The sequence below is a fragment of the Mixophyes fleayi genome, chromosome 2, assembly GCF_038048845.1.
Source record: "Mixophyes fleayi isolate aMixFle1 chromosome 2, aMixFle1.hap1, whole genome shotgun sequence".
Classification (NCBI taxonomy): Eukaryota; Metazoa; Chordata; class Amphibia; order Anura; family Limnodynastidae; genus Mixophyes; species Mixophyes fleayi.
This window is the reverse complement of record NC_134403.1, coordinates 226,318,748-226,340,680: the sequence shown is the minus strand read 5'-3', so window position 1 is coordinate 226,340,680 and position 21,933 is coordinate 226,318,748. Positions and strand designations below refer to the sequence as shown.

Sequence of the window (21,933 nt, the reverse complement as noted above, 5' to 3'; positions counted from 1 at the left end):
TTGTTATATAGCAGTATCAATGGACTTATACTGCAGGAACAGTGAACTTTGTTATATAGCAGTACCAATGGACTTATACTGCAGGATCAGTGAACTTTGTTATATAGCAGTACCAATGGACTTATACTGCAGGATCAGTGAACTTTGTTATATAGCAGTACCAATGGACTTATACTGCAGGATCAGTGAACTTTGTTATATAGCAGTACCAATGGACTTATACGGCAGGATCAGTGAACTTTGTTATAAAGCGGAGGTAGCGAAAATTGGAGGAAACTGAGTAGCAAGAATCGCTGGGGTTATGTGAAATACCCTAGCTAGTAAAAACTGGGGAGCGATTCTTGATTGAAATAAGAGGCAATGAGGATAGGTGAAACAAAACGCCAATGCTTCTTGGCTTTTTCAAGGCAAAAGTCTGAAAGCTGTTTTCAATCCAAGCTCCAATGCCCGAGTGAAGATGGCGGCGGGCAGCGGGGAATAATATTAATCCGGATCTGGCGAGATCCGACGGTGGGATGAGGTTTTGCCTCGTCCCGAGTTTTGCGAACGGCGGGAATACCCGAACAGTGCTCGGATCAGCACTGTTCGGGGGTGTTCGGATTTCGGGAATCCGAGCCCGCTCAACCCTAGTCTAAAGTGCCCAGGCCCCCCCCCCCCCCCCAGAGCCTTAATCCAGCTCTGGGCCTGGGCATAAATATATATATATGGATTAAGCAACACTACAATAGCCTCTTTTTATATAGATAAATATATATTGCCCCAAAAACCGCCCTTTAAGGATGGGCTTGCTGTAGTGTGCTGAAATCTGCCAGGCCTCCCCTGGTGATCTTACATGTCCTAATGTGCATTGCAAAAACAATCTTCATAAGTATAGCATTTTTAAATAGAATAAAATCAATGATTTTAAAAAATAGAATGTAAATGCAATCGTTATGAGTAAGTTAGTTATATATTAATTTACCACACAAGTACAATAGCAGAAATCTAGATATTGTCATTTTAGCTACTTCTGAATGCCCACCCAACAGAGTCTGAAACTTAAACAGCAATTTGGGACAATTGTTTTGCAAGCCACAGAAAAGGGATATTTAACTTAAACAGATTAAACATACAAAATAGCATGTAACAGATCGTGTCGCATTTTTAATTTCTGCAATGTGATAATAATGGGGATTTAAACAAATATGGGACCTTTATAACTTAGTGGGATTTTCTTTCAAAGCGTCAAGCAACTCCACCCTAAACTATTTTTTATTTAACGAATGGCAACGTAAATGTTTTGGAAGGCTGTATCAAGAAACCACCTCCTATTTTCAGTCCTGGTTAACGCCTCCAGGATGTATGGTTGAAAACGAAGTTATCCAGACCCAGGCTGCACCCTCCTCCATAGGCCACTCCCCTGACATCGCTTTTGTATTGCATTCTAATGAACCGCTCGTTCCGGGTGACGTCGTCCTGTGACCACGCCCCGGCTATGGACTTCCCTCAGCGTCCCTCCCTTCTGATGTTGTGCAATTCTAATGTAGTGTGCGCGGATTTTCGAGTGTGTCGTCACGTGCGGTGTGCGCGCGCGCGAGAATCAAAATGGCGGCGGCCACAGGAGAAGAAAGCTGAGGTGAGAGCAATGGAAATGGCTCGTGTTTTAAGCGCAGCACGTTCGTGACATCATTGTTAATTGCGATAACCTGTCGCCGGTACATGTCTGAATCTCCACTCACGATTCTCGCGTTAGGCGACTAAGGAGCTTTAGAACCAATTGTATGTGATAGTGGAAGATGTAACAATAAGATGCAATCACACACTAATGTATTGGTATATAAGAGCATTCTATACTGTTTGTTAAGAGAGTTTCTGAAATGCTTGGGTAGCTTTAACAAAGTAAAGCAAAAACGGTACGATTTTGTCCTATGGAGCCCCTTAGTAGTCCATGTGTTTAAGACAAAAGGTCTCAGGCCTTTGTGTAGTAGTATACGTATGGATACCTATTAACCCTAATAGAAATGTTGCAGAGTATTAACAATTTACAAAGACAAGACTTTGAAGATTTAGCTATGTCAATTTCTAGAATACAATAACCCAGTCTTTTTTATTTTTTTCATATATATGTGCTGGAAACATTCATTTGTTGTTTTGCTGTAAAAGTCAGTGGGGCATATTAGTATTCGCCTCTGCGATTACACGTGGCTGCATGGGTCCCGGTACCGCAACATGTAGATTTCTGTGCATACCCCATAGGGCTGCACACGGAAATCCGTGATGTTGCAGTACCGTAATGACACTTTACATGCGCAGCTGCGAATCCTAATTGTATACCCCGCCAATGTGTTTTCAGTATTAGGAGGGAATTCAATTGGCTGTGTTACTGTAACAAGTAACGTGGTCTGTGCACTATTACCGTTATTAGGGTTAATAGTGTGCTTAAATACCGTTATTACAGTAGATTAAATGCTGGCTTTTTGAAGACAAGTAAAATTTACCGTAATAATGGTAATAGGTTTAGCGCTGCACTTATTCAGGGGGAAAGATTGAATTCTCCCCTTAAAATACAATAACATTTCTTTGTTGTCAGGTCTGGTCATGTTGGGCAGAGGGTTACAGATTTGCTTTCAGATCATTTTGGGAAAGTATAGTGTTCAATGTACTTAGTTAACATGATCTTTCTCCAGGGTTGTGGATTACTGTTGTTGAAAAGCATCAAATTTTTATTTTGATAGCCGACTACAGACATAAACTATACATGTCACCCAAACAGTAAATTAAGGTGGGATTAATTAAGCATGCTGATAAGACATTGCCATCCAATCACGCACTAAAGCTAGGTACACACTACAGAATTTGCCACCAACTTTTTATGCCGATCGATTTTACATGCGATCGATGTTCCGATCGCTCGGTCCATGGACTGCATACACACTAGCCTTGTTTAGGACGATAAAGGGAAGAGTGGACGTTCCTTTAGCGACTTTTTACAGCCATGTTGTCGTGAGCAATGACTGTAATTTCGTACTCACTGTTGTGGATCGGTTGGAAGTTTATACACACTCCACAACAGAAACGAGATTGGAACGAAAATATTAAACGGTACGACCAACCAAATGAGACGACAATCATCCATTTGGGCAGACTTTCGACCATCGTGTCACTGCACACACTGACCCGACTTTTGAACGAGTGGTCGTATTTCGGCTGATTTAGCCGATTATTGGATGAAAACCGTGTAGTGTGTACCTAGCTTAAGCAACCACATAAACTCTGGAATAATTGTAGTAACTGGCATCACATTCATTACATTTTCCCAGTAGGGAAATGAATTACAATTTGCCTGACAATTTGTATGACAATAACAACCTATATCGTGTCCTTTTGCTAACTGTAGTTTCCTTTGTATACAGAGTGATAAAATGTATTGGGATTGTGTTCTATATGTGTTTAATATTACACACCTAACAAAATGTTCTTGTAAATTCCTTGAATATGCTGATTTAACTGCTACATGTAACTACACTGGAAATAATTAATTATGTAGTTTTTCAGTTTATTTCAACCTCTGCAGAAATTATAGATCTTCCTCTCTTATGACTGTTTTTGATTTTTGTTCATGAAAAATATATACATAACTTAATTACCTACTGGATTCTTTCATTCCAAGTATAGTTTTCGCTAACTACAGAAGTAGCAGGTGGTGTTGCATCCTTTTTTCGCAATGCAAACTGCCATTTGGCGCACTGGTGTGATACTGAAAATCCCTGGCGACCATGCATGTGATCTAAAAGCTTTTTCGACTGAAGGCATGAAGAAAGGTATTACAGACCTTCAACATCTGTATGTCTGTCTTTCCACGCTTTCTGTTTTCCACTTTTATATTTGTGAAAGAGTGATGTATTAGCATATGTTTTTGGTGTGGTTAAATGATGTTCATTGATATAACATAATTACTTTAACACAATTGTATGAACACAATGTATCATTTCTTGGACTAGAGCAAACTGGCAATAAATACATTTAGCAGAATCTTATATACCCCCCAAAAAACATCTCAAGACTTGTTTAGTTTTTTGCACTTTAAAATGTTTTACGCATAAATAGCAACAGTGCTTTTGAAAATGTAGAAAGTGGCACAACCTATTTCTCATTTGTTAACGTGTGCTGCCAGTATAATTTTATTGGTGAAAGTAAACACATGGGAAACGTGTTAAAAATGTATGACAGTTAACGTCACTAAAGTGCATGTTTGTTTTCATTTGATTTTACCAAAAACATGTGTGAAGAAGTCCTTAAGGGTTTCATTACCTGCTAACTAACTGGTGGTAGTTATCTGAAATAGCATTAGCTGGCTTTGTTTCTGTGGGGCCAACCATTAAAGCCTGAGTTGTTGTGGTAATTAATGCAAGAGTTAGAAAACTGATGGCCTAAAAGCTAGAGAAGCAAAGTGTATAATATTACGTGTAAGCACCCTTTTTGACCATATTGAGAAATGCAGTCATTTGCAGAAACCCGACATAGCTTTATGAAGTTTCTATTAGGAATACTTAGACGTACGAGACCAGCAGCCAGCCATAACCAAAAACAGTTAGGAACTGCTCCATAAAGACCAAGAGCTGTTATGTTAGTAAAAAAAAATGCATTTTGCACCTCCTAACAAACAGACACACTTTATTAGGACAGTTTGTACTGTGAAAGTTTAAACCTGCCTCTGCAGATTCACACTGTTGAGATGATTGCTCTGAAATTAAATATTGTATAGTTTTAACTCTATATTTGTGGAACCTATATTGATGGCTATACAGTGAACATTCTTCTTCTTTTTTTTGTTTTTTTTTTCCCCCTCCTAGTGAACTTGAAGATGATCAGCAGCCAGCCAAAGTATGACCTGATAAAGGAGGTGGGCCGTGGCAGCTATGGGGTGGTGTATGAGGCATTAGTTCGCCGGACTTGCCAGCGAGTAGCGGTGAAAAAAATCCGCTGTCAGGCACCAGAAAATGTTGAGTTGGCTCTGCGTGAGTTTTGGGCATTGAGTAGTATCCAGGGTCAACACCCTAATGTAATTCACTTGGAGGAGTGTGTCCTGCAGAGAGACGGCACAGTACAGCGCATGTTACATGGATCGAGCTCTTCACTTTATCTTCCGGTGAGGAGAAGGATGCAAGTTTGAAATTATGGTTTGTCTAGTTCAGAAAGTGATTGTTCTGGTTGTACACACAGTTGTCTCTTGTTATTGTTCATTTTTATTTTTATGTATACCAGTGATCTGTTTTCCAATGGCATTTGCTTCTCAAGTGTATGTACTGAACTTCCACCTCTGGAAATAGTATTTAACTGAATAGTTGACATTATTTCATATACATTTCTGCAGAAAGAAAAGGTGAGGAATGGTTTTATGAAGGGTCAGTGGACAGCCAATAATAGTCATTGCAGTGTTGGCTCCCTATTCACTGCTTCCCATTCATTGCACTTTCATTCAGTCTTCTGTTACAAATATATAGTTGATCAGATGTGGCGAAGTGCTATCTCGTTCAGCAGTGAAGGGAATAGACGTTTCTTGATTATATCCACCCTTTGGGAACACCATAACATAGTTTTGGGTCTTATTGACAGACCTGATCTGTTGGTGACATCATGAGACATGGCTGGCAAACCTAGAATGAGGACTGCAGTGTAATATTATAAACGTAACATATATATATATATATATATATATATATATATATATATATATATATATATATATATATATATATATATATATATATATATATGTGTGTATGTATATATATATATATATATTTAAAGTTTGAGGCTATTTGTTTGTACAATGTATTTTTATTTTTTTATGTACTGTACAAGTATGAATTTCAGAATGCTCCAGACATAATGGCGACTAACTCATGGGGAGCCATACCATTTGTGAATCAGGAAATCTCAGTGTATTTTGCAGCAGATAGCATGTAGTGAGCTTTCTGATTAGGCTACCAGCACCAGAATCTTGGAATACTGTGTATGATCTGGCATTTTTGAGAGCCAAATTTATACTTGTTCATAGGGGAACTGATCACGTCAATTCCTCTGTGATCGATTGGAATCTGCGGTGGTATGTTAGTTATCGGAGAATAACTTCTGTATAATCAGTTCTTCTCTGTGTAAATATGGCTGAGCAGTGCGTCAGTGAGAGAGAGGGGTCAATAAAGGAGGGGTTAATGAGGATATGGCAGGTTATTGAGGGAGGTTATTAATGCTGAATGCAGGAGTTTATGATGTAGGTTTGTGTTCGTTTGGGGAGGAGGGTAGGGAATGACTGAAGATGGGGTGTAATGAGGATGATAGGCTTAATGTTTGTAAGTAGGGTAATCTGTATGTAAGTGGCTATGTATATGGTCAGCTAATAATTAGTGGATACAATATAATGTTTTAAAATGTGCCTGTTTCCTACATTTCGCATATTCAATTCTTTTTTTTTTTTCGCACCGCGGAAAAACTTACAGTTAATACGGTAATAGTTAGCTGGATTTCAGCTTGCGGCTCAGGGAGCTGCGAGTAAATTACCGCATTAACTGTTTTTCCACACACGATTACCGTAATAACTTTAATCGTACGCGGACCGTGATATTTTCGGCGTTTCCGCCGAGAATTGAATATGCTCCCTAGAGTCTAAAATATTTCAGTCTGGGCTTGGTTACATTTTTAAAAATATCAATGTCTTTCCTCAATCTGCCTCCCTCATTACTTGTCTATCTATCTATCCCTTGTTTTCAGGGCCTAGACAACAGGTCTCCAGATTAAAAAAAAAAAACATAGTTATATTTCCCCTTCTATCTTCTATTAACTGAGATAATTCAGCAGCTAATATAACTAGAATTAAATATACTAGCTTGGTGAAATATCTTTATTCACTCATTCAGCAGACCATTACTATTGTCTTTGAGATATATACTGTATATCTCATAAATGCAGCAGAAATTGTCACTCTCCCTTAAAAACACACACAGGACATAGTATAATCTTTTCAGCATGCTCATATATAACATTGTCAATGACTTTTTGTTTTACATAAAACATTGATCACAGTAAAACTTTTTTCCAATATATTTCAGCTGAGGTAGTGTGTGCTTGCTTCCCAATGCTAAAGTAGTACACTATAAATCATTTCAAGAGGATTTTTATGAGTGATAAAGGAGGTTTTGGTTGCTATGCAGGGACTGTAGGAAAAGGTTTGCTCCGCAATAGTGGCCAAATGCAGTCGTCTAGTTTCAGGACACCTTGTTTATTAAATGTGCTATTGCTATTTTCAGTATATTTTGCAATAGTCAGTTGTATCAGGTATACATGTACTTTTTAGACTAATCATTTTATTTAGTTTTTATAATCACTACAGTGATTTATATATGTGTGGAAAATAAAATTAGTGTTTTTGGTGACATACACTTTTTTTTTTTTTCCTCTTGTAAAAAATTAAAATAGACTAAAATGTATACTTATATTTGGGTGGATATCGCTGTAGTTTTGACATTTAATAGTTAATGGTGGCTGATGCATATGCGGTTTTGTTTTTTCTCCGAAGTGCAATTAAAAGTTGACTCCACCATATTCCGTCTGACTGTGTGATGCATTAATTATTCTGTACTCCAATTTTCTGCATAAGAATTGGTTATCAATCGCCTTCATTTCCCAATTGTATTTTTTGTTTTTTATTTTCTTGAAGTTGGTGGAAACCTCTCTGAAAGGCGAGATTGCCTTTGACCCACGCAGCACCTATTGTCTATGGTTCGTGATGGATTTCTGTGATGGAGGGGATATGAATGAATACATCTTAACCCGAAGGCCAAGTCGTCGAACAAACACCAACTTTATGCTTCAACTAAGTAGTGCTCTTGCATTTCTACACAAGAACCAGATAATACACCGTGACCTAAAGCCTGACAACATTCTGGTGTGTAAAGCCCGGAATGGTATAGATGAACCTACCTTGAAGGTGGCTGACTTTGGATTGAGCAAAGTGTGCTCCAGCTCAGGGCTGAACCCAGAAGAACCAGCCAGTGTCAACAAAAGCTTTTTGTCTACAGCTTGTGGTACTGATTTCTACATGGCGCCTGAGGTATGGGAGGGTCACTACACAGCAAAGGCAGACATATTTGCACTTGGGGTGATTCTGTGGGCCATGCTGGAGCGTATAACTATTATAGACAATCACACCAAGAAAAGACTGCTTGGTGGCTATGTGCAGCGGGGTGCTCAAATAGTTCCTGTGGGAGAGGCACTGCTGGAAAACCCTAAAATGGAACTCCTGCTTCCCATAAAAAAAAAGTCAATGAATCGATGTATGAAACAACTGTTGCATCAAATGCTCTCAGCCAACCCTCAGGAGCGCCCAGATGCCTTTCAACTTGAATTACGTCTTATTCAGATTGCCTTCAGAGACTATACATGGGAAACGTGACATCCACCCATACCAAAGGGTAGAAAACAAGGAGAAGAAATATATGTTTGGGTTTGCAGGGAAGTTTGACTTGAAAGATTATAACTGGGTATTTTCTAGTCACGTGACCAGCATGGTGACCCCAGTATACAGAACTTGTACCTGTAAAGTTCAACATATATAATGGTGTATTTGTATCATGCTTACTTTAACTTTCTCTGATATTTTCTCCTTTCACATGAAGTGGCTGGAGTGGGCTGCATTACCACAAATGGGGGTAACAGAGGACATCTAATTTAAGTTTTTCCACAGTGCTCTTCAAGAGAATTGTTTGCTATTGTATAAAGATCTTCTTGAAGAAAATAGGTATTATTGTACCTCCTACAGGGCTGCTATCATATTTACCATCCCATGGAGAAGAGATCAAATTTAACATTGCACATTACAATGGGATTACTAGACTTCCCAAAGAATGTATGTGATCAGCTGCTGCTGCGTGAATAGACTGTGTGATTGCATGGATCACTCTGAATGTGTATTTATTAATACAACATATGTATTTTGCTCACTGTCACTATTGACATCTACATATTGGTAAGTAGTCTAGTTAAATCAATTTAGTTATATGTGAGAAGGCCTGTCATGTCTTATTTTAAAAGACACCCATTTATATCTTGTGAACAGCAGGAGATAAATGTCTGAAACATCGGTTTCTGCTAATCGCCGGAAATTGGCAACTTTGCAGATGGAATTCAAAGCGGCATACTTGCCTTTAAAAGCCCTGCAAAGTCGTCAATTTCTGGCGACTTGCAGAAACCGAAGTTTCATACATTTATCCCTAGATCTGTTATAAACCCTTATTGCTGACACTAGAATGTTGGGTTTGTTAGAACAGTGTGTGAAAACCATGCAGTTTGGAGTCTACATACTTAATGCTTCATAGTCTCCTTCAAAAAGGTTTCATTTCCCCATGACACTGTAACTGAATTCAAATGGGTAAAACTATGTTCTATATAGTCTTGCTCAACTGCTACTTGGAACAGTGGTTTTTGTACCGACTGTGTGCTGCCAGCCCAAAAAGAAGTATCTGCTCATTTTCAGACTTGTAGACGTTTAAACGCAGCACAAAAATAAGGTAACCCTATGTCTGATATTTTAGAAATAAAACAAACCGTTTCACAAATACCGGAATACAGAACAAAATATTTTAAACATACCACATTGTATTGCTTTTCTAAAAAAAAAAATTTTGTTCATAATCATGTAATTACAATATTTTGAGAAAAATCATGGGGAAATGTGTTAAAATATGTAACTTATTGTGGAATGTTTGCTGATTAATAAATTGCAAATAGAATAAAAGCAGTGTGTCTGTGTCTATGTGATAGTGTTTATTTAGCATTTCATTGGTTTTGCAAACCATGATGACTTAAACACTTTTTGGTTCTATCTTGAGCTGCTTAGCAGTTATAGTTTATGTAGCATTTTGTTTGTTTTGAAACGCCAAACAAAATAAGTAACTTTGTTTTAAATTTCAAAATGAGTGGGCGGTAACGCCCTTAGCCTTTTATTCTTCCACAAGTGTGGCAACACAGACTTTGTTCTGAGATAAGCACACACTACCAAAACAGCTCTTCTCAGCATATTATACAGTGTTCATACCTTCTAAATGACAAGGGTCCAAATTTGTGCTGCTAAATGAAACAGCATGATTTAACCATTTGTAAATCATAAACATTTTTTAAATTCTAAAAGAGCAAGGAAACCTGCTTTTTGAGATATATATATATATATATATATATATATATATTTATTTTATTTGTTATTTTTAATTAAATTTGAGTGTGCTTCATTACCCATTCACTTTGTGTACATGTAAATGGTCACCCTTGAAAATATAGTTCTGTGTCCAGTTGCTAGAAAATATCAGCAAAGTAGATCCTCCAAATGCCTCCTTGCACCAAGACCTTTCAGTAGTCTGCTGCTTTCCCTTTTAAACAAGTGCCGGAATCTGCAAAAGAAAATTGCTTTCTATAACAATAATTATAAAGGAAACACTAGTCACTAGTGCATTAAAAACAGCTCGATTTATTAGGCAGCTATAACAGTACACGAAGTGCATATCATTAACTTCATGAAACAGCGCTTTTATCAACAAGAAGCTCTTTCAGAACTAGAATAGATATTTAGCTGAAATTACAGCAACATGAAATGTATACCACAGAGCTTTTTCCACGTCCCTTTTCCCTTTGTCATAGGGACCTTATTAGAGGGCTGTTCTGCTGCAAGGTTGCCGTGTTAGAAGGGAAGTTTACTAACTTAACAAGCAGATGGGAACAGCTAAACAGCATGGTTTTGTAGAAATGTACAGTATGAATTGGAGGAATCGTACTCGGGCAGGGTCAGGGATGTCACAGCGACTTAGTCTCAAGTTTTTGGCTTGTCTCATATCAAATTGTGAAGTCCTAAACTGCTTAGTATTGCTAACCAGAAGAGGAGTAGAGTCAAAACGTTCTGTCGGATTGCAATGCAGCTCTGTCCAATCAGCATCGGTGTAAGACACAGCACAGTTTCAGTTTGAATTGTTCCTAGCGAGCAGCTCGTGTTGTAGGCTCTGGCTAATTACATGATCCCTGGCAGTGAACTCTCAGTTCTGATAGCTAAAAACATACTGATAAGTTAACGGACTTCTATCAAAATGAAGCTGTTTGTGTGGTAGGGAATATACATTGTAAGCTACCCTTGGAAAGGGACTGATGTGAATGATTAAATATTTTCTGTAAAGTGATGGATAATATGTAGGCTCTATATAAACGTTAATAATCACCTGAAGTATTTATAAAATGCTTAGTGTAGTTTATTCAAGCAGTAACCACTAACAGACATTTAATATTGTAAAGCAGTTATCATTTATTTGTAAGGTTTCAAAAAATTCCACAACACTGGATCGTTGATCTAACAAATTGTATTTAAATATAAATGCTCCTTTTTCGTCATCCTAGTAAGAAAACATGAGACAGAGTGGATAAGGTCTTGCTCTTGAGTTTACAGGTTAATGTTTTGCTATGCAAATAATTTAAAAAAAAAGTCATACTATGGAACTTTCATCTGTCATGTTTTGAGCCATCACCAGCCAGAATTACTGCTTCTCCTTTCTTACCGTCTTTATGAACTTCTGGAAATGGAAGGTTTGTCCTCATTGAGAAACTTATCTGCTCTTTAACACAGTAGTTGTTTTTGGTTTTTATTATTTGATGTGGGAAATTTTAGATGCACAGATTTTGCACCATGTTTAAAGAAGAAAATATTTAGCAGTTTAAGACTGCATACCTGAACTATATATCTGAATATGTTCTATTCTGCAACATTTGAACGTACATTTAAAACATCAAATTCTTAATATGTTTTGTAATAAAATCAAATGCAGTAGCAATGCTGTTGTCCGTAGCATTTCTTCCTTTGATACTTGCATCTAGATATGCAGCGGTGTGAATTGATTGGTCCATCTGTCTTTAACTTCCTTCTGTTTTAAGTTGTGATGCACTTATTCTCAACAACAGCTGATTTTATCAGGGCCACATGACAAGGAGTGTCTGACAATCTCATTCAGCTGCAGTGATAGCTAAAGTACTTGGCTTTAAAATATTCAGGGATTTCTGCTGCTGAACCCAGAAGACCTCATCAAGTGTGTCTCTTACACTACTTAATACTTTATGATCCTCAGTTATTACAGTGTTTGAGCATTACTATATATACTAATTGGTGGATACTTTTATGCATTATGTTCTCTAATGTGGCTTTTAAATTACTTGAATTATCAATTGTCAGAGGACATTCTTTACCATTGCCAGTCTTCTCTAGGACTCCACATATACTTGTGGTATACACTACAGTATGTGTTCTCTCCTTTTATCATGCTTCTGTTAAATAAAAAACTGGTGTTGTTATTGGAGGTAAGTTCCATCTTTCTAAGTGTTGCATAGTCTGTTGGTTTTCTCCTTGGACATATTACATTAAAATCAGGCTGACAGAGAATATCTGCAGGGCAAAACATTTTGCTGATCTTATTGATTTAAAAGCTTCCTGCATGTATACATTTTCAGCTAGAAGAGGTCTCCCCTGGATTAAATATGAAGAGCTTCCCTCACTTCCAGTCCATCTTCAGTAAAAGGGTTAGATGAGTTCTCACAAAATATCAGATTTGTGGGAAGTCATTTATGAGTTAGGTTAAAAAATATACTAAACCAACTACAGTATCCTATGCTGAATGCAAAGAAAGGTAAACTTTCCTTTCATTACAAATGTGTACTTTCTTTCAGCTCCATTGTGCAGCTTCTGTACTTTTGCATCTCACGATCACCGTTTCAGGAGGATGCAGGTTTAAAATCTAAAACTTCGAGACACTTTTCTCCTCTGAGGCTTTTTATCAAGCAGGGCAATAAGCACTTGTCCTGAATTGCTACAAGAAAAAAATGACTGCCATAGAATAAGGCAATTCCATGAATAAGGAAGGAATACAATCCTTCCTGTAAAAGTAGCTGTGCCCCCTGAATCTTTCATTTGAGTGTTGTGTTTGCTGCCTGTTCTCCAGTTACAGGAATTGTAATAGTCTGAATACATATTGTAAATAGCCTGGGCAACCTGTGGCTCTCCAGGTGTTGTGAAACTACACGCCCTAGCATGCCTTGCCATTGGTAGATGGCAAGGCATGCTGAGACTTGTAGTTTCACAACAACTGGAGAGCCAAAGGTTGGCCAGGTCTGTTCAATTATATTTTGGGGAAATAAAGCATACCATAATTGTTCAAATAAATGTTGGCACTATGTGAGGGTTGATCTCTTTTGAAATAAAGAAACACAAGGTGAATAAAAATGATTCATTCACTAGCTATTCATATAAGAGTGTAGGTGTTGTGAAACTACAAGTCCCAGCATACACTTTCAGCAATAAGCTGGTATATATTGGCAAAGCATGAGACTGTAGTTTCACAACACCTGGAGTGTCACAGGTTGGCCAACACTGCCATATAATAAATCAGTGCAGACTTTTAAGGCAATAATGTTTCTTCTGTCAGATTATAAATGAAGTAAAGATGCCATACCATAGTTATACACAGAATGAAGGTTGTATCCCATGTAAAAAAACATGTTATAGGATCAAAGAATTTGATGGGAAACAAATAGATAAAAGGTGTTGGGTATCAGAATGCTGTTACTGATAGGAGATACGGTGAGTCTTTGCAGATATTTAACAATAAACGTTCATGCATGTTTTAGTTTGTTTTTTTTATTTCAAATTGTAGGACCTGATCAGGTATCTGCCATCTGGTGCAAAAAGTACTCTTTTGTGTAATTTTCCATGGAGCCCGCCACACAGCAAAGAACACTTCTGAAAATATGCCTTCTTCACCCGTATCTTATTGCAATAATTTCACTGTACAGAATAAAATCTCAGGTTTGAACTGTTTCACAAAATGAGGCTCTGCGGTGTGCCTGTTCTGTATTTCAGTGGAAGCCAACACTCTCCCCACCACTTCCCTTCTACCTGTTTATATGTTTCTGCAAATATGGCTAATTTGCTTCACAAACCTAGGCACATTTTTGCAAAATGATCCACACACTGGACCCAAAACTGTATTTACACTATATAGCAGCCATTTTGCCCTTTGCAAGTGACCTCCATTCTCTTCATAAAGTCTAAGCACTATATCTCAGTTCACACCTAATTTGGACAAGTTATTAATCTCATGATATTCTATTAACACATGCATGTGTAAAAAAAAAGACTGATTCCGTGTAACAAAAGAGCATCCTTGGTTTGAAAGGTGGACTTTTTATAAAAGGGGCTTTGTTAAGATAACCCTTTTATTTTTTAAGTTACGTATTTTTACATGCTTATTGTGGTTAGATAACCACAGCCTGCTATGTTTAATATTTGTGTTTTGAACAATTTATAATTATTTGCAAGATTTATTAGTTTATTTTTATTGTGAATCTTCCCTCAGAAATATTTTGTTAGGAAGGATAGCTGTGCAGTTGGCACCTTCCCCACACATACGTTTGACATAACCCATACTTGCCAACGCTCCCGGAATGTCTGGGAGACTCCCGAAATTCGGGTCGGTCTCACGGACTCTCGGGAGAACAGGCAAGCCTCCCGCAACCGCCTTCTCAAAAATTACACGATTGCAGTGAATCGTCTAATTTTGGCCCCGCTGTTCGTGACAAAACGGCATTTCCGTTGCGGGGTTGGGGCCAAAATGCTGCATTTTGCCATGCCCCGCCCTCCAGTCACGCCCCGCTCCTGGAAAGAACTTGCCAAAAGTAGGCAAGTATAACATAATCCAGTATAACTGATGCTTTTTACATATTCTTTATACCACTACCTATGTATCATCACTTATGTTAAAGGTTGGTTTTGACTTCACTATTTTTTCATCTTACATAATCTTTTGTGCCTTATTAGACAAATTTATTTTGTTAATACTTCGGCTATTGCTGACAATCTTGTGTCTCTATCAGTGGAATTCAGGATCCCTTACATATTTAAATCAATTCTTCATTCTACAAACCAAAAGGATGTTGACATATTTAAGTTGATTGTCATAGAATAGCTAAGGATATATATGTAACCACTTTCCCTAGCACTCTGAAAAGGGTGGTGAAATGTTGTCTCTGCCTCCACCGAGTCTTCAAAACAGTATGATAGGATGCTGACTGTAACTGGTTCCACCAAGGGTTGACTTGGGAAGCCCCTTGTACCTGACCAAACTAAAGCTCTGAATAATAATGGACAATAATTAATAAGTCGTTCACTGCAGCAGATCATAAACCACAGATTTCCCTAAATGACTAGCAGCTAATCTGTAGCTTCCTTTTTTCAGAAGAACTATAATTTCTTAGATACCTTTTCCATTTTGACTTGCCCTGAATTCATTACAGGAAGAGTTCTGTAGCACTTGCATCCCCTCATACCTTCTCCCCTTCTGACCTCTCTCTCACTGTCGACAACTCGTCTATCTCCCCTGTCCCCCAACTTCACTGCCTCGGTGTCCTCCTCGACTCCTCTCTCTCCTTTGACCCTCACACTCTCTCTTGCTAAATCCTGCCACTTCCAGCTGCGGAACATCGCACGCATTCAACCCTTCCTCTCCCAAGATGCCACTAAATGTCTTTATTCACTCTCTGATCATCTCCCGCTTGGACTACTGCAACCTTCTCCTTACTGGCCTTCTCCACTCTCATCTCGCTCCCTTTCGATCTGTACTTAACGCAGCCGCTAGGCTTATCTTCCTTTCTCGCCGCTTCTCTTCTGTCTCCCCCCTCTACCAAGCCCTTCAATGGCTCCCCTTCCCCTTCAGAATCCTGTTCAAGCTCCTCACACTCACATACAAGCCCCTTGCCAACTCCACTGCTCCCTACATCTCCAACCTCATCTCTATTCACGCTCCATCTCGCCCTCTCCGATCTGCCATTGAACGTCGCCTCTTCCCCTCTGATTACCTCTTCTCACGCTCGTATCCAAGACTTCTCACGCGCTGCCGCCCTCCACTGTAACAAGCTCCCTCCCTCCATCAGAACATCCCCAAATCTGTCCAGTTTCAAACGGACTTTAAAAACCCACCTTTTTCTAATAGCCTTCCAGTCTCCCACTTAACTTCCTTCCTTTTCTTCTGCCTCTTCCCCCTGCCCTGTTTCTGCCTCTGTTTGCCCTTCTCTCCCTCTCACCCCTGTGTCTCTCTGTCTGTCTACCTCTCCACTTAGATTGTACGCTCCCTTGAGCAGGGCCATCTCTCCTCCTGTTTCCACCACTTCTAACTCTGCTCTCCAGCTACCTAGCCCTCCTCCTCGAGGAGCCTTTGCCCTCCAACCCCTATTGCTTCTCTCGTCCCCGCTGTGGGTCTTCCTGTCATCCGCGCCCTCCCTCTTGGGCCCCGGCGTTTTCGGATCTTCCCTCTCCCCCTCCCCCTCTCTCTCTAGCTGTGCTTTGAGCTTACTGATTTACTGTGCTTATTGTTTATTGTACCGTGCCGTCTCACCTCGTACTGTTATTGTTTGTTCCTGTACAACGCTATGGACACCTAGTGGCGCCCTATAAATAAAAATGAATAATAATAAAATCTCAATCAGACTTTTGGTCGAGATATCCATTTGCACAAATTGCCGACTATTAAGGTACGGAATCTCTGCTCACTTTTCTTTGGGGTGCTGTCAAGGTTCCCAGTCTCAAAACCACGGAGAGTTATTCAAAATTAAAACAGTTCTTTATTTAAAGCAATAATCACAGAAAAATTACTTGATGCAGTTAATGGTAATTACAGATAGCACAAGTCCATAGGCACTACAGATAACAGCCAGAGTTAAATGAAATTGATAATGCAATTATTGGCAGTAGTAGTTTCAACAATATAAAACAGATGCTGCACTAAGTGAACAGGAACTGAGTGCTGCACAAGTAGCAGCTATAGCAGACATTGAATATAAGAATATCCTCAAAGGCACAGTCTGTAAATGACAGAAGCCGAAGACTTACATATGGATTGTTTGCAGCAAAAGCAGGGCTGGAATATCCTCAGGAGATAGCAGAAACTGAATGCTGCACCTGTAGCAGCTATAGCAGATGCTGTATAATCCACAAGAGATAGCAGGAGACTCCACGGAAGGAGAACAAAGTAGGATGGGTCAGCAAGCCAGGATCAGAAACCGGAAGATCCACAACAGTACCAAGGAGCAAGCAGAAGCGAAGTCAACAGAACCAGGGGTGGATTGGCCATTGGGCTTACCGGGAATTTTACCGGTAGGCCGGGGACCTGATGAGGCCGACCGTCGGCTGCTTGAAGTTTTTGTTTAATCACATCTTATTTTTTAATCTGTTTTTTTTATTTTATTTTTATCATAGATGCCGGCCGACAATCAGTGCCAGCCTAATATGGTGACGGATTGGGGGGCAGCGGAGGCCCCCTGAATCAGGGGTGCCAGCAGGGGAGCATTGTTGTGGCCGCGGAACTTATCATAAACCCCGCCCCCATGCGTGGCCGCGTCCTTGACCTATCCAGTAATAAACAAAGGTCACATGGGACGTGCATCATGTGACAGGTGCCGTCCCATGTGTACTGTGCAGGAAGCGCCGCTGGAATAAGGTAAGTGTGAGTGTGTTATATGTCAATGTAGCGTGTGCTAGTGTTATGGAAATGTAATAAGGGTCAGGACAGGAGACCTTATGTCAATGTAGTGTGTGTTAATGTAGTGTGTGTGGGCAGGGGGGCTAATGTCAGTATATTGTGTGGGGGCACTAAATTTCCACTTCGATCACTGGGCTAGATTTCCAAGGCAGATCCGGCTCACAAAAAAAACATTATTTTCTTTTACACTCTTTATTTCTCACCTATATCCATGTGGGCACCTATGGAATATTTCTCTTATATAGACCAACCTATTGGCAAAGAAAAGACATATGTAATGATGCAGTACGAGTTTGATAAGAGCTCTTGTCATGAATGAGCTATTGGCGGTTATGCAGTCACATCTACAATGGGTGATTTCTCTTGCCCTGGCAGGTATGAGTATGCTGGCACTTGTAGCACTACAAACACCAACATGCCAAAACAGGTAATGGTGAAACCTGTAGCGCATCAAGGACAAAAGGGTTTATTCTATCTTTTTGCTTACTTAATCCACAACAACCTTTCCAGTGGTGTGGGAATAGCCCTAATAATAATCAGCATGGGGCTGGTTAAACCTTAAACCTGCATTGTGTTGCATGCCCGATCCCCTTAGGGAATCCAGGCCTGAGCTGTTCCACCTAGGGCTGGTTTGGCACTATGGCAGGGAGAACTCACACTGGGGATGTGTCTGTTTATAGTAAGGATGAGCGGGCTCGGATCCCGCTAATCCGAGCCCACCCGAAGAGTGCGGATAAGACGGGATCCGAGCACTGTTCGGGTATTTCCGGCGCCCAAAAAAATGAAACTGAGGCTCTGACATCCAAGTCTCGCGTCGGATCTCGCGAGACTCGGATTGCATAAATTCCCCGCTAGTGGCCGCCATTTTCATTTGGGCTGTGATCAGGGTAGAGGGAGGTTGTAGGGTAGTGGTGCTCCTGCGTGATCAGTCCAGTTGTGCTTTATGCTTGTGTCCAGTGCTCTGTCCTTGTTGAGTCCAGTGGTGCTTTATGCTTGTGTCCAGTGCTCTGTCCTTGCTGAGTCCAGTGGTCCTTTTGTCCTGTGGTCTGTCCTGCTGAGTCCAGTGGTGCTTTGGCCAGTGTCTGTCCTGCTGAGTCCAGTAGTGCTTTAGTCCTGTGCATTTTTGTGCTAAGTCCATAGTAATTGTCTAATTATTAAAAACTCCAAAAAAAATATATAAAAAAAAAATGAAAAAAAATAATAAAAAATAATTTAAAAAGTATAAAAAAATTATAGAGAAATATATTATTGCAGTCCTGAAATATTAGTACTGCAATACCTACATTCACTGTTTCTGCAGTCCAAAAATAGGAACTGCAATCTATATTACTACGTTCACTGTTTCTGCAGTCCCAAAAAATAGGAACTGCAATCTATATTACTACGTTCACTGTTTCTGCAGTCCAAAAAAATAGGAACTGCAATCTATATTACTACGGTCACTGTTTCTGCATTCCAAAAAAATAGGAACTGCAATCTATATTACTACGTTCACTGTTTCAGCAGTCAAAAAATAGGAACTGTAATCTATATTTCTACGTTCACTGTTTAAGCAGTCCAAAAAATAGGAACTGCAATCTATATTACTACGTTCACTGTTTCAGCAGTCCCAAAGTGTGTGTGGTTTAGGGGTACACTCTCTTGTGCTGCATATAATGGAGAACAAAAATTTGGAGGATAAAGTAGGGAAAGATCAAGACCCACTTCCTCCTAATGCTGAAGCTGCTGCCACTACTCATGACATAGACGATGAAACGTCATCAACGTCGTCTGCCAAGGGCGATGCCCAATCTCCTAGTAGAGGGCATGTAAAATCCGAAAAGCCAAAGTTCACTGCAATTAGTAAAAAAGAAAATTTAAATCATCAGAGGAGAAACGTAAACTTGCCAATATGCCATTTACGACACAGAGTGGCAAGGAACGGCTTAGGCCCTGGCCCGTGTTCATGACTAGTGGTTCAGCTTCACCCAAGCATCTAAGCCCTCCTCCTCCCCACCCCTCTAAAAAATTTAAGAGACTTAAGCTGTCATCAACAACACAGCAAACAACTCTGCCTTCTAGAGAGATGTCGTCACAAATCCCCAAGGCGAGTCCAAGGGTGTTGTGGTTGCGAAGCCTTACCTTCCCATCACTGTACAGGAAGAGGTGGCTCCTTCCACCATTTGCAGCACGCCTTCAGCATATGCTGGAAGGATCACCCACAGTCCAGTTACAGATTTGGCTAATGAAGGTGTGAATGTTGTACACCGGGAGGAGGATATTGATGTAGCTGGCGCTGAGGAGGAACTTGACGAGGAGGATGCGGATGTGGTTATCATAAATGAGCCACCAGGGGGGGAAACAGTTGTTGTCCATGGGATGAAAAAGCCCATTGTCATGCCTGGTCAGAAGACCAAAAAATCCACCACTTCTGTCTGGAGTTATTTTTATCCCAATCTGGACAACAAATGTATGGCCATATGTAGCTTATGTAAAGCTCAAATAAGCAGGGGTAAGGATCTTGGCCACCTAGGGACATCCTCCCTTATACATCACCTGAAGAACCTTCATAATTCAGTGTTTAGTTCAGGACCTGTGGCTAGGACCGTCAGCAGTCCAGGGACACCTAAATCCCTTGGTCCTGTTGGATACACACCACCAACACCCTCCTCATCAACTTCCTCCACGATCTCCATCAGATTTAGTCCTGCAGGCCATGTCACCAGCCAGACTGAGTCCTCATTAATACGGGATTCATCCGAGGAATCCTGCAGCGGTACGCCTACTACTGCCGCTGCTGCTGCTGGTAGTCGGTCATCTTCCCAGAGGGGAAGTCGCAAGAACGCTACGTCTTTCACCAAACAGTTGATCGTCCAACAGTCGTTTGCCATGACCACAAAGTACTACAGTAGTCACCCTATTGCAAAGCGGATAACTGCGGCTGTAACAGCTATGTTGGTGTTAGACGTGCGTCCGGTGTCCGCCATCAGTGGAGTGGGATTTATACAGATGATGGAGGTATTGTGTCCCCGGTACCAAATCCCGTCGAGATTCCACTTCACTAGACAGGCGATACCCGGGATGTACAGAGAAGTACGAAAAAGTGTTCTCAGTGCTCTGAAAAATGCGGTTGTACCCACTGTCCACCTAACCACCGACATGTGGACAAGTGGTTCAGGGCAAACGAAGGACTACATGACTGTGACAGCCCACTGGGTAGATGCATCGCATTCCGCAGCAACAGCAGCAGCTGCATCAGTAGCAGCATCTCCACAACGGCTGCTCGTTCCAAGGCAGGCAACGTTGTGTATCACCAATTTTAATAAGAGGCACAACGCTGACAACCTCTTAGATAAACTGAGGGAAATAATCTCGCAGTGGCTTACCCCACTTAGACTCTCCTGGGGATTTGTGGTGTCAGACAACGCCAGTAACATTGTGCGGGCATTACATATGGGCAATTTCCAACACGTCCCATGTTTTGCCCACACCGTTAATTTGGTGGTGCAGCATTACCTGAAGAGTGACAGGGGTGTACAGGAGATGCTTGCGGTGGCCCGCAAAATTGCTGGACACTTTTGGCATTCTGCCAGTGCCTACTGCAGACTCGAGCAACATCAAAAAAGGCTGAACCTGCCCTGCCATCACCTCAAACAAGAGGTTGTGACGCGCTGGAACTCCACCCTCTATATGCTGCAGAGGATGGAGGAGCAGCAAAAGGCCATTCAAGCCTACACAGCCACCTACGACATAGGAAAAGGAGTGGGGATGCGCCTTAGTCAAGCGCATTGGAGACTGATTTCCGTGTTGTGCAAGGTTCTCCAGCCATTTGAACTTGCCACACGAGAAGTCAGTTCCGACACTGCCAGCTTGAGTCAGGTGATTCCCCTGATCAGGCTGTTGCAGAAGCAGCTGGAGAAAGTGAGGGAGGAGCTGGTAAAGCATTGCGATTCCACCAAGCATGTAGCTCTTGTGGATGAAGCCCTTCGTACGCTTTGCCAGGATCCGAGGGTGGTCACTCTTTTTAAGTCAGAGGAATACATTCTCACCACCGTGCTGGATCCTCGGTTTAAAGCGTATGTTGTGTCTCTGTTTCTGGTGGACACAAGTCTACAGAGGTGCAAAGACCTGCTGGTCAGGAGATTGTCCTCTGAAGAGGACCGTGACATGCCAACAGCTCCTCCATTTTCTTCAACACCTGTGGCTGCGAGGAAAAAGCTCAGTTTTCCTAAAAGACCCGCTGGCGGGGATGCTGAGAACATCTGGTCCGGACTGAAGGACCTGCCAACCATTGCAGACATGTCTACTGTCGCTGCATTGGATGCTGTCACAATTGAAAAAATGGTGGAGGATTACTTTGCTG

General features: G+C 40.7%; 1 protein-coding gene across 4 annotated transcripts; it reads left to right on the top strand.

Annotated features, from left to right (window-relative positions):
• The first annotated feature begins 1,507 nt into the window (after positions 1–1,507).
• PDIK1L (PDLIM1 interacting kinase 1 like) lies at positions 1,508–11,843 on the top strand. 4 transcript variants are annotated; one of them, XM_075195543.1, is made up of 4 exons: positions 1,508–1,615; positions 3,655–3,800; positions 4,833–5,128; positions 7,697–11,843. In XM_075195543.1, exons 2-4 carry the CDS (start codon positions 3,704–3,706, stop codon positions 8,429–8,431), a joined length of 1,128 nt encoding a protein of 375 aa, XP_075051644.1. In that variant the 5' UTR covers positions 1,508–1,615; positions 3,655–3,703; the 3' UTR covers positions 8,432–11,843. The 4 variants fall into 4 exon arrangements, with proteins under 4 accessions (XP_075051644.1, XP_075051645.1, XP_075051648.1 ...); XM_075195544.1 differs by having other exon boundaries at positions 1,543–1,615; positions 3,650–3,800; XM_075195547.1 differs by lacking the exon at positions 1,508–1,615 and adding an exon at positions 1,634–1,758.
• Positions 11,844–21,933: the final 10,090 nt, after the last annotated feature.

Excerpts from the sequence above, each read along its gene's own strand:
- PDIK1L (XM_075195543.1), top strand. The coding sequence starts at position 3,704 with ATGCAAACTGCCATTTGGCGCACTGGTGTGATACTGAAAATCCCTGGC. Across the intron at positions 3,801-4,832 it reads GACTGAAGGCATGAAGAAAG|TGAACTTGAAGATGATCAGC; the intron begins GTATTACAGACC and ends TCCCCCTCCTAG. Across the intron at positions 5,129-7,696 it reads GCTCTTCACTTTATCTTCCG|TTGGTGGAAACCTCTCTGAA; the intron begins GTGAGGAGAAGG and ends ATTTTCTTGAAG.